A 12,713-nucleotide genomic window follows, 5' to 3' on the forward strand; every position below is an offset into this window, starting at 1 on the left:
CTTTTTTTCTCCCTCAGGTAGTCGCACAGTCGGGACAGCTTTGGCCTGGGGTGTCCCAACCTTGCGGAAAAGGTGATCAGGGACTTTTTGGGGGAACCTCCCTTCCCTAAGCGGCAGCGCCACCTGGCGGTTGTCGTGACGTTCTGCAAGAGGTGCGCTCCGCCGGGAGCGGGGCGCGGTTCCAGGCCCCATAATGGAAAAGTGGGCGAGCCTGGGGAGAGCTTCCAAAGAGTTATCCCAGAGGGCGGGTAGAGGAAGGTAGGACCGGAAGGTGACTCCGAAGGGGCTGACGAGGGCTGCGGGGAGGGGCCTGGCGGAGGTGGCCTGACTTCAGACACACAGTCAGCAGCACTGGGAGGCAAAGTCCAACTTGGGTGGAAGTGGGACCAGAGAGAGAAAGAGAGAGAGGAGAGGGGCCATTTTGATTCCATGGTCAAAAGAAAGAACTAGTCTGAAGCGGCCTGAGCAGCCAGGTACTGCTGTCTACCGGGACTGCCTGAGGGTGAGTTCGCTTGAAGTAGCGAGGGCATGTTGGCAGGCACTCTGCTTCGGCACTGGATGTGATATTCTGAGGATTTTTGCAGCCTCTCTGCAGAGGCTCTTCAGTCTTGTTGGGGAACAGGATGGTGGAGCTGTGGGGTGCTAAGGTCTAGGTCAAAATGCTTTCCAGAATGTTTAAGTGGAAGGAATTCAGGATCCCTTTCAAGTTTGACTTGTGGGAAATTTTCATGGCCTGGGGAGATGGGAAGGCTGGAGAGAGGCTCAAACCTTGGGCCACACACACACACACACATTTAGTTAAAGGGGTGGGCGTTTAGATAAGGCACTGGCTTTCAGAAGGGTTTGAAATTTTGAAAAAGTATTCTGTTACCCCACCGCCACCCCACTCCCCACCCCCGTGAACCATTAAGGGGAGGTCTGAAATGTAAGTTGCTGCTGCTTCTTTTAAAAATTTACTTCCTGTGTATGAGTGTATTCCTTGTATCTACGTGTGTGCACTGCATAGTGCTGGATGCCCTCGGAGACCGGAAGAGGGCATCTATGAACTGCCATGTGGGCGCTGGGAACTGAACCTGGGTCCTTTGGAAAAGCAGTAAGTAACCCCCGGGCCATCTTTCTAGTCCTAAGCTTCTAATTTGTTTGTTTGTTTTGGTTCAGGACCCTAGTTCTCAGTGTCTCCACTGAAAACATTTCAAGCATTCTCATTGCTGAGCATGGTGGCAGATGCCTTGAGCCCACTACCTGGGGCGATGGGGGCGGGGAGAGCAGGGGCTCACGGGCCCTCAGCTATGGCCGCGTAAGGCCAGCTTGGCTACATCAGACTGTGTCTCCAAAATAAATAAATAATAATAAATTTTAAAACGAAGCACTCTCCTCCCCTAAATTTCGAGCCACTGTATCAGGCCTGGGGTGCTAACACAAGAGACAGTTAACACCCAAGAGCCCCTCAGGGAGGAGCGGACTTGACTTGCATTATGGAGAAATGGTCTACTGTGTTGGGGGTTGGATGTAGTCTGATGAGTCTGCTTTCCCCCCACTCTGTCTCTTAGGGTCTAAGGAAACTCTCGGGACTATGGTGATTCTCACAGAGGATCTTGAGATTTCTGCATTCTGATCAATGTCAAATGCCACTGGATTTGTTCTGAGACTCTTGCCATAGAGGATGGCAAAAGGCCTCCTGGTGACCTATACCCTTTGGGCTTTCGGGGGTCCTGTCGGGCTCCACCACCTGTATCTGGGGAGGGACAGCCATGCCCTGCTCTGGATGCTTACCCTGGGAGGTGGTGGGTTGGGCTGGCTCTGGGAGTTCTGGAAACTCCCAAGCTTTGTGGCTCAAGCCAACAGAGCCCAGGGTCGGAAACAGAGGCCAGCAGAGGGGAGACCACCTCTGAGTCTCCTTCGCTTTGTGGCCCAGATGATAGTGGGTATCTATTTCGGTCTCGTGGCTCTGATCAGCCTTTCTTCCATGGACAACTTCTACATTGTGGGCCTTCCATTGGCAGTTGGCTTGGGGGTCTTGCTGGTGGCCGCTGTTGGCAACGAGACGTCAGACTTTAAGAACACGTTAGGAGCAGCTTTCCTCACTTCTCCTGTGTTCTATGGCCGCCCCATAGCCATCCTGCCCATCAGCCTGGCTGCCAGCGTCACAGCCCAGAAGCATCGCCAATACAAAGCTTCCGCGGAGTCAGAGACCATTAGCGTGCGGCTCTACCGCCTGGGCTTGGCTTACCTCGCCTTCACAGGCCCACTGGCCTATAGTGTCCTGTGCAACACAGCTGCCACCCTTAGCTACGTGGCAGAAACCCTGGGTTCCTTCTTGAGTTGGTTCAGCTTTTTCCCGCTTCTTGGCCGCCTCGTGGAGTCTGTCTTCCTTCTGCCTTGCCGGATCTGGTGGCTACTGGTCGGGGATCCTGGCTTCAACAGCACCCAGTTCCAGGAGTGGGAACGGCTCTATGAATTTGTTGACAGTTTTCAGGATGAGAAACGTCAGCTGGCTTACCAGGTGAGTCTTTCTTTTTCGGTAAGTCCCCCGGAATGGGGATGCGTTCTGAGGTCTGCTGGCTGAGCTCTGAAAGAGTACCCTGGGGTCTTTGGGCTTCTGTGTGCACTGCTTGAAGATACATTACTGATGAGAAATACATATGAATAATAGTTTTTTTAAAAAAGATTTATTTATTTATTATGTATACAGTGTTCGGTTTGCATGTACACCTGCAGGCCAGAAGAGGGCACCAGATCTCAGTACAGATGGTTGTGAGCCACCCTGTGGTTGCTGGGAATTGAACTCAGGACCTCTTAAGAGCAGCCAGTGCTCCTAACCTCTGAACCATCTCTCCAGTCCTTTTTTTTTTTTTCTTTTTAGAGACAGTTTTTCTGTGTAGCCATGGCTGTCCTGGAACTCAGAGACCCACCTGCCTCTGTCTCCCAAGTGCTGGGATTAAAGGCGTGCGCCACCACCGCCTGGCTGAGTAATACTTTTTATTGAAGTTTAGCATATAAAGTGTACATGCCCCTCAGGTTAAGGAATGGAACACCACCAGCTCCAGGAAGATTCCTTCCTAGCCCTTCCCATTCTATACTCTTGCCTTGGTGGTTACCTCCTTTCTGCCTTCTATTACTGTGGACTAGGGGTTTGGTTTCGGGGTGTCGGAGATTAGATCCAGAACCCCTGGGTATGCTACATGAGCACTGTAACACTGAGCCACCTCCCGAGTCCTATCACGATATATTAGGTTAAAAAATTTATTATTGCCGGGGTGGGGGGGGTGGGGGGTGGCGCATGCCTTTAATCCCAGGACTCGGGAGGCAGAGGCAGGCGGATCTCTGTGAGTTCAAGGCCAGCCTGGTCTACATAGCGAGATCCAGTGGAGCCAGAGCTACACAGAGAAACCCTGTCTCATAAAACAAAAATTTATTACTGTGTATGTGTCCATGTGCCACAACATGAATCTACAGTAGGGGTCAGAGGACAGTCGGCAAGACCGAGTCTCTCTTTCCCACCAAGTGTGTTCCAGCGATCCGACTCAGGTCATCAGGCTTGTCCTAAATACCTTTATCTACTGACCCATCTTGTCAGCTCAATTTTTTTGTTTGTTTTTGAGACACACTTTCGCCATGTAGCCTTTGACCTGGAACCCAAAATGTAAACCAGGCTGGCCTCGAACTTGTGATCCTTCTGCTTCTACCTTGGCCTCCCAAGTGCTGGATGTTGTTGTTGTTGTTGTTATTATTATTATTATTATTATTTTGGTTTCTCAAGACAGGGTTTCTCTGTGTAACAGCCCTGGATGTCCTGCAACTTGCTTTGTAGACCAGGCTGGCTTCGAACTCACTGAGATCCACTTGTCTCTGCCTCCCAAGTGCTGGATATTAACAGCACATGCCACTGTATCAGCTAGGTGACTTTTGTTGTTGTTGTTTGTTTGTTTGCTACATTTATTTATTTATTTATTTATTTATTTATTTATTTATTTATTTATTTATTTATTTTTTGAGACATGGTTTCTCTGTGTAGCTTTGCGCCTTTCCTAGAACTCGCTCTGTAGACCAGGCTGACCTTGAACTCACAGAGATCCGCCTGGCTCTGCCTCCCCTGCTGGGATTAAAGGCGTGCGCCCCTGCCTCCCGGCTCTTTCCCGGTCTTTGGTGGATATGTGTATGCTCATTTCTCCTGTGGGGAGGAGATCTTGTTGAGGACGTGAAGTTCTCGGTTGGACATGCATTTGTGGTTAAAGGCTTCCTAGCTCTTACATGACACCCCGTGGTTGTTGTTGTTGTTTTTTTTTTGGGGGGGGTTGCTTTTATTTGTTTGAGTTGTTTTGTTTTTCTCTTACTGTTGTGGATCAAACCCAGGACCTTACTCTAGTTAGGGACATGCTCTGCTAAGGAATTTCCCCTTGGCCTGAAGGGCTGAAATTCTGAGGCTCTGGGCCATTTTAGATACCAAATAGCCTGGTTTAGCAAGAGGTAGGGAGAGAGCCTGGGGCTCCCAGCACTTATGAGATGCTAATTTGTGAGCTCTGTTTCCCCAAGGTTTTGGGCCTTCCAGAAGGGGCAACCAGTGAAGAAATACATCGGAGTTACCGCGACCTGGTGAAGGTCTGGCACCCGGACCATAACCGGCACCAGACGGAAGAGGCCCAGAGGCACTTCCTGGAGATCCAGGCTGCGTATGAAATCTTAAGTCAGCCCAGGAAACCCAGAGCATCCTGGGGGTGAAAAGCAACGTTGGACTCACTGTCGGCAGAGCTGGGCAGCATATTCACACCCCGGCATCCCAAAAGTGTTAGAGAGGCTGCTTTCAGCAGAGACGAAAACTTTAAAGGGACGAGAAAGTTAATGTAGAGAATGTATTTATGTTCTGAATTTCTAAGTTCTTGGCTACTGTTTTTTTTTCCGGTTTTTCAAGACAGGGTTTCTCTGTGTAGCTTTGCACCTTTCCTGGAACTCGCTTTGGAGACCAGGCTGGCCTCGAACTCACAGAGATCCGCCTGGCTCTGCCTCCCGAGTGCTGGGATTAAAGGCATGCGCCACCACGCCCGGCGGCTACTGTAATCTTGACTCTATTTTCTTAATACCATATAATGAAAGGTAGATTATAAAATCAATAAAAATATCTTCCAAAGAATAACCCACCGTATCCTATCCTAGTATATTGATGTATGATTATAATGTGTTTAGGAGACTGAAAAATATTCTAATATTTCGTATACTGTCATATGACAAAGGGATTCCAAGAGGTAACACAGGGGTTAGAGATGTCAAAGTCCCAGAAAAAATGTTTTTATTCCATTTATACTTTCCCCAAAAGGAACAAGTTGCTGTGGCATGGGGGAACCACTTCTAATTGGAACAGTGTGGTAGAGTCCCTCATGGGTTTGGAACAGGCAGAATTCTCAGGTCTGTTCAGGACTTGAAGTCTGATTGTGAGCATCATCCTACTCTCCAGGAGCATCTATTCCCAGAGAGGATCATAACATGGGAATAGAAATATCAGTCTGCCCTGTTCTCTGCTTTGAACTAAATGTCATAGGACTATAAATGACGTATTGGGGTATTGGAAGAGGAACAGATGATGTTATTTTATGGGTATCTGTAGACCAGGCTGGCCTGGAATTCACAGAGATAAACCTGCCTCTGCCTGCGGTCCTGGGAATAAAGGCCTGTGCCATCATGCTTCCAAAGTGGTGGTGGTGAGTTTTAATTGTCAACTTAACACTATCTTGAATTACCAGAGAGAGAGAGAGTCATCATTGAGGCATTATCTAGATGAGGTTGGCTTATGGGGAGGTCTGTGGAGGATTTTCTGAACTAGGATAACTGTGAAGTGGGAAAGCCCAGCTTGAAGCAGACAGTACCATTTTTATAGACTGGCCCGGGATTGAATGAAAAAGGAAAACAAGCTGCGTACCAGCGTGCACCCATTCAGGCTCTGTTCCTGATTACAGAGTCCGTGTGACCAGAGCCCTGGAGCTCCTGCCTTGACTTCCCACATGATGGACTGTGCCTCGCCTGGAAGCCGAAAGGAATCCTCTTAAGTTACTTTTGTCAGGGTCTTTCATCACAGCAACAGGAGCCGAAACTAAGACAGGACTGACGGAAAGATTCATGATGCTATATCTCGTGTGTCTTTAAGGCAACTCCGGGAAGCCCCGGGGAACTACCACTTTGTGGATTTCAAGGAGGCCTTATTGAATTCCAGCTAGACGTGGAAAAAGAGGCCAGGATGTTTCCCTTTGCAGTGGAAGACTGAAGACCAGAAACATGTTAAAATTATATGCCTTTACTTGCTGTTTTCTTGTTTTTCCAGTGTGTTTTAGTCACACTTTTTTTTTCAAAATATTAAAATTTCAAAACCGTAAAAAAGGGCTGGGGGTGGTCACACACATCCTTGACCCCAGTACTCAGCGACAGAGGCAGGCAGATCTTGGTGAATTCAAGGGCAGCCTGGTCTACATAAAGAGTTCTAGACCGTCTGGGAAGATGGCTCAGTGGTTAAGAGCACTGACTGCTCTTCCAGAGGTCCTGAGTTCAATTCCCAGCAACCACATGGCAGTCACAGCTGTCTGTAACTCCAGGATCCAATACCTTCACACAGATATTCATTTAGCCAAAAACACCAATGCACACAAAATAAAAATAAATTATATATATGAGTTCTAGACCAGCCAGGGAAAGAGTAAGCACTGTCTCAAACAAACAAACAAACAAACAAGAAATAACAACAATAAAAGGAAGTTATTAAAAACAACAAATGAATTGTCCTCATTTTATTGCTTAGCTGAGTTAATAAAATCTAATGTTTTCACATTCCCTGACTTCTACAAAATTGGGACTCTGTATTGGAAGGGAGTCGAGAAAGCCCCAGCCTGAGTACCCTACGTCACAGAGTCTGGAGAATTACTCACGTCACGCATGACCGGTTTCACTTTTGCTTGAATTAGAAATCCCTTCTGGCCGGGCGGGGGTGGCTCACGCCTTTAATCCCAGCCCTTGGGAGGCAGAGCCAGGCACATCTCTGTGAGTTCGAGGCCAGCCTGGGCTACAGAGCCAGATCCAGGACAGGCACCAAAGCTACACAGAGAAACCCTGCCTCAAACAAACAACAACAAAAGAAATCCCTTCTGGGGCTGGAGAGGTGGCTCAGCAGTTAAGAGCACTGGCTGCTCTTCCAGAGGACCCGGGATCAATTCCCAGCATGGCAGCTCACAACTGTCTGTAACTCCAGTTTCAGAGAATATGACGCCTTCTCACCAATGCACATAAAAGATATATATATATATATATATATATATATATATATATATATATATATTTTAAGAAATCCTTTCTCACCAGGCAGTAGTGGCGTACACCTTTAGTCCCAGCACTCAGGAGGCAGAGTTAGGTGGATTTCTATCAGTTTGAGGCCAGCCTGGTCTACAGAGCGATACACAGAATAGGCAACAAAACTACACAGAGAGAGAAACCCTGTCTCAAAAAGAAAAAAAAGAAAAGAAAGAAATCCCTTCTCTTTGCCACTTTGGGACATTTGTGTGTGTGGTTTGGAAACAGAAGTAAACTTCAGGCCTCATGAATGCTAGACGAGAGCTGTATCTCAGAGCCGAACTCAGCCCTTTCTTACTTTTTATTTTGAGGCAAGGTCTTGCTAAGTTGCCTGGCTGCCTGTGATTCTCCTGTACCAGTTTCCGACGTAGGTGAGGTTAGAGGCCTGGACTAGCAAGCTTGGTGGACGTTAATGATTTTATGGAGCTAGGGTGTGGCCAAGAGGTGCAGCGCTCTCTCCCTACCTCCGCGGAGACATACTTAGACCAAGATGGCCTAGAACTCACCATGCAGACAAGCCCAGCCTTTACCTTGTAGCAATCCTCCTGCCTCAGACTCCCAAGTGCTGGGATTACAGGTGTCAGCCACCATACTTCCCCCTTAAGAGTGCTTCTGAGGTCCCAATTTGATCCCCAACCCTGAAAGAGAGGAGAGGCAGCAGTTACCTTTCTTTTGGAGGGGCTAAGATTTTCTTCTCTATAATTTCTTTCTAGACCTGCCACCTCTCACTAACAAAAAACAAGAACAACACCTCTTTCTTTCTTTCTTTTTTTTAAAGACTTATTTATTTATTATGTATACAGAAGAGGGCACCAGATCTCATTACAGATGGCTGTGAGCCACCATGTGGGTGCTGGGAATTGAACTCAGGACCTCTGGAAGAGCAGTCAGTGCTCTTAACCTCTGAGCCATCTCTCCAGCCCCCACCACCTCTTTCTTGATGAGAACTTGTCCTTTACATTAAGTCCCTCAATTTCCCCTTTTTCTTTTCTTTCTTTCTTTTTTCTTTTTCTTTTTTTTTTTTTTTTTTTTGCCCTTTTTCATATTAAATAAGGGTTTTCTGGCTGGGCGGTGGTGGTGCACGCCTTTAATCCCAGCCCTTGGGAGGCAGAGCCAGGCGGATCTCTGTGAGTTCGAGGCCTGCCTGGTCTACAAAGTGAGTTCCAGGAAAGATGCAAAGCTACACAGAGAAACCCTGTCTCGAAAAATCATTTAAAAAAAAAAAAAAGAGTTTTCTGAAAAAGTGCTGCAGTTTAGTAGACAAGAGCAAAGGGGTGAGGAGCTGGGCCTCTGCTCCTACCCGGTCAGTTAGGGTCTCGTGTAGCTCAGGGTAGACTCAAACTTGCTCTGTAGCTCGCAATCTTTTTCCGCCTCTCAAGCTCTGAGATTCCATTTGTGCATCACCAGACTCTGCTACTTCTGCCTTTTCTAGTGCCCAGGAGGGTGACTGAATGAGTCTTCACCATTGTCTTAGGGAGGGGTAGGCTTAGGTGACCTTTAAGATAATAATTAACATTGGGTCCTGTGGTTTCTTTCACTTGAGGTTGATGTTAAACAATTGACTTGGCATCTTCTGGCTGCCCTCTTGTGGACATTATTTTGGTAAGAAACTAAATTAGCAGAGAGTGGTGGTGCACACCTCTAATCCCAGCACTTGGGAGGCAGAGGCAGAGAGCTCTGTGCGTTGTGAGTTCAAGGCCAGCCTGGTCTACATTGTGAGTTCCAGGCCAGCCAAGGCTATCAGTGAGACCCTGTCTCTAAATAAATAAACAACTTATTTTTGAGTCGGGGTCTTGCAAGTGGAACTCCTCTGCCTTGGTTCCTAAGTGCTGGATAACAGGCAGATCTCACTCTATTGGTTGGGCTAAGGAAAACACAGGTTTTAAGTTAAAAACTTTAGTTTAATTGATTATTACTATCATTGTGTGTGCGCGCCCGTCTGTATGCCAGAGAGCATGTTTGGCCATCAGAGGAGGATTTTCACGATGGGTTTCTCCTTCCACGCTGCGGTCGGGACTTGCACACGGCCACCAGGTTTATACAGACGCTGCTTTTGCTCTCGAAGCTATTGGACTGGCCCTAAAAAAGATTCAGGGGAGGGGGTTGGGGAATGTAGCTTAGTGGTAGAGTACTCGTCAAGAATGCCCAAGGCCTTGATTTGATTGTCCCTAAAATAGTGGTTCCCAACCTATGGGATCTCGAGCCCTTTGAGGGGGTTGAATGGCCCTTTCACAGGGGCCACCCAAAGGTCATCAGAAAACACAGACGTTCACGTTACGATTCACAACAGTTGCAAAATTACAGTTATGAAATAGCAAGGAAAATAGATTTATGGTTGGGGTCACTACAACACCAGGAGCTGTATTAAAGGGCCGCAGCATTAGGAGGGTTGAGAACCACTGCCCTAAAAGGAAGAGAGAGACTCAATGAGGCATTGTCTAGGTGAGGTATAAAATGTATCCTTTTTAGCTTCATTTTCTTTTGTTAAGACAGGGCCTTATTCTTTTACAGCCCAGTCTGACCTCCACCTCACAGTCTTCCCATTTCTTCTGCCCAAGGATCGCAGGCATATGTCACCATGCCTACCAAGCCCCTTCGATTTGTTTTGTGTTGTTTTATGGCAGGACTCATGTGACCCTGGCTGGCCTTGAGCCCTCAGTGGCTGAGGAAGATCCACCTCCTGAGTCCTGACTACAGGCAGAGAGGAACACTTAGCTAAATTCATTCTCTTAAAGTATACAGTGTTAACCCCAACACTGGGGAGGTAGCCGTAGGCTGATCTCTGTGAGTTCAAGGCCAGCCTAGTCTACATAAAGAGTAATAGGACAGCCAGGGCTACATTAAAACACACTGTCTCAGCCTGGCGGCGGTGGCCCACACTTTTGATCCCAGCACTTGGGAGGCAGAGACAGGCAGATCTCTATGAGTTCAAGACCAGCCTGGTCTACGGAGCTAGTTCCAGGACAGCCAGGGCTACACAGAGAAACTCTGTTTTTTTTAAAAAAAGTTTACAATGTTATGGTGTTGTGCCTGTTCACAAGTATAACCATCAGGACTCCAATTCTACAATTTCATACACATTCCAAAAATGCCCCACACTCCCTGGCAGTCACTATTCCTTACAGTCTCCCAGGAGCCACTGGCAACCACACTCTGTATTCTTCTTCTGTCGCTGGCTTATTCCGATGTTTGCTTTCATTAACTAATTAATTAATTACCCCTAGCTCCGGTCCCCCTCCTCTACCCCTGCCATTGTCCTCATTCTCATTCTTGTCCACCTTCCAGGCCTATATCTATTTTTTTTTCCTTCAGACAAGGTCTCGTCTCATGTATCCCAGGCTGAGGCTGACCATGAACTCCTGATCTTCTAGAGTGTTGGTTTTTTGAGACCGGCTCTTACACTATAGCTCAGAAGGACGTGGAACTTACTTGTAGCAGGCTCTGGCCTCAAACTCCTGGCCATCTGCCACAGCCTCTCTGGTGCCAGGATTATAGCCATAAGCCACCACACCCAGCTCTATCCTGGATGTTTTGTATAAATGGAATCGGACAATATGTTGCCCGTTGTGTGTGTCAGGCTTCTTTCATGTAGCATGTAGCATGTTTCAAGGTTCGCCATGTTATTGCACGCATCATTATCATATTTATTTTATATTTAAATAATTCACATTTTAAAACTGTTCAGTCATCCCTTTTAGGAAACATTTATTTTTGTATACACACATAGATATGCATGTATAGTAAAGGATGTTGCATCGATACCTTCCATGCCTCTAATTCATCTATTCTCTTGAATTATTCCCTTAGACTAAATTCCCGTGAGTGAGATTATTAGGTCAAAGGGCATGAACATTTTTACAGCTCTTGTCAATATTGCTCTTAAATTGTGGTGCCCAGAACTAATGCAATTCTCAGTGTGCTCAGACAGAACAGGGTGCCGTGGGGCTATTAAGTTCTCAAGGTCTGGACAATATATCATCCTTTAAATCAAGCAGCCAAGAATTTATTAGTGGGTTTTTTTTTTTATCTTTCTTTCCTTTCTTCCTCTCTCTCTCCCTCTCTTTCCCTTTCTTTGTTTTTGGCTTGTCTGTCTGTTTCACTCTTCGAGCTACCAGCCGATGAAGGGCCTTGCATGTCTCCCCAGCATTCTATCTCTATTTATTTTTCCGTTTTGAGACAGGATCTCATGTCTGTAACTGAAGATGACTTTGAATTGCTGTCCCTGCCTCTGCCTCCCAAATGCTGAGATTACAGACACGAACCACCCAATCTTGGGTCATGAGGTGCTGGGGAATCAAACCCGGGCATGCTAATGGAGCTCTACCAATTAAGCCCCCACCCACCCCCCACTGCCGGTTAAAGATGAGTTTGCAGCTTTTCCAAGACCTAGGAGGCTTTTTGAGGATCTGGTGCTTGAATTTAGCATATCTCAGTGTAGCAGGCTTTTTCTTTTGGGCCACCAACCAGCTCCCAAATCATGACACGGAGACTTATTATTAGTTTTGAATGCTCGGCCTAGCTTAGGCTCGTTTCTGGCTGGCTCTTTTAACTTAACCTGTTCCTCTTTATCTACCTTTCCCCTCAGGGCTTTTTGCTTTTCTTTCCTTCTGCATATCTTATTTTCACTGCTTCTTCATGGCTGGCTCCCAGCTGACTGGCTTGTGGCTCCAGGCGCCTCCTCTTTCTCTCTCGCTCTCTTCATCTCCTTCTTTTCTCTAGTTCTTTTCTCCTATCTGTTCTCTCTGGCCAGCAGCCCCACCTATCCCTCTGCCTAGATATTGGTCATTCAGCTTTGTATTAGGCCAATTAGGTATCTTAGGCAGGCAAGGGAAAACAGATGCATCACATCTTTACATAATTAAACACACATCCTTACATTGTTAAACAAATGCAGCATAAACAAATGTAACACACCTTTACACAATTAAAATAATATTCCACAACATCCTGGTTTCCTTTTTTTTAAAGATATTTATTTATTTATTTATTCATTCATTCATTCATTCATTCATTCACTTACTAAGCATATAAATGTTCTGTCTGCTTGTATCCCTGCCCACCAGAAGAAGACACCAGATCTCATTGTAGATGGTTGTGAGCCACCATGTGGTTGTTGGGAATTGAACTCAGCACCTCTGGAAAGTAGTCAGTGCTCTTCATTGCTGAGCCATCTCTCCAGCCCATCCTAGTTTTCTTTAAAAATATATTAATTGTTTTTTTTTATGTGCACTGGTGTTTGGCTTGCATGTATGTCTGTGTGAGGGTGTCAGATCCCCTGGAACTGGAGTTACAGTTGTGAGCTGCCGTGTGGGTGCTGGGAATTGGACCTGCGTCCTCTGGAAAAGCAGTCAGTGCTCTTCACCGCTAAGCCATCTCTCCAGCTCCTC

General features: G+C 46.8%; 1 protein-coding gene across 3 annotated transcripts; it reads left to right on the forward strand.

Annotated features, from left to right (window-relative positions):
• The first annotated feature begins 339 nt into the window (after positions 1-339).
• Positions 340-5,684, forward strand: Dnajc22 (DnaJ heat shock protein family (Hsp40) member C22). Of its 3 annotated transcripts, XM_015993130.3 has the most exons (4): positions 340-502; positions 1,007-1,093; positions 1,551-2,503; positions 4,534-5,684. In XM_015993130.3, exons 3-4 carry the CDS (start codon positions 1,664-1,666, stop codon positions 4,717-4,719), a joined length of 1,026 nt encoding a protein of 341 aa, XP_015848616.1. In that variant the 5' UTR covers positions 340-502; positions 1,007-1,093; positions 1,551-1,663; the 3' UTR covers positions 4,720-5,684. The 3 variants fall into 3 exon arrangements, with proteins under 3 accessions (XP_015848616.1, XP_006974459.1, XP_042120863.1); XM_006974397.4 differs by lacking the exon at positions 1,007-1,093; XM_042264929.2 differs by lacking the exon at positions 1,007-1,093 and having other exon boundaries at positions 352-473.
• The last annotated feature ends 7,029 nt before the right edge of the window (positions 5,685-12,713 follow it).

Source organism: Peromyscus maniculatus, chromosome 20 (genome assembly GCF_049852395.1).
Source record: "Peromyscus maniculatus bairdii isolate BWxNUB_F1_BW_parent chromosome 20, HU_Pman_BW_mat_3.1, whole genome shotgun sequence".
Classification (NCBI taxonomy): domain Eukaryota; kingdom Metazoa; phylum Chordata; class Mammalia; order Rodentia; family Cricetidae; genus Peromyscus; species Peromyscus maniculatus.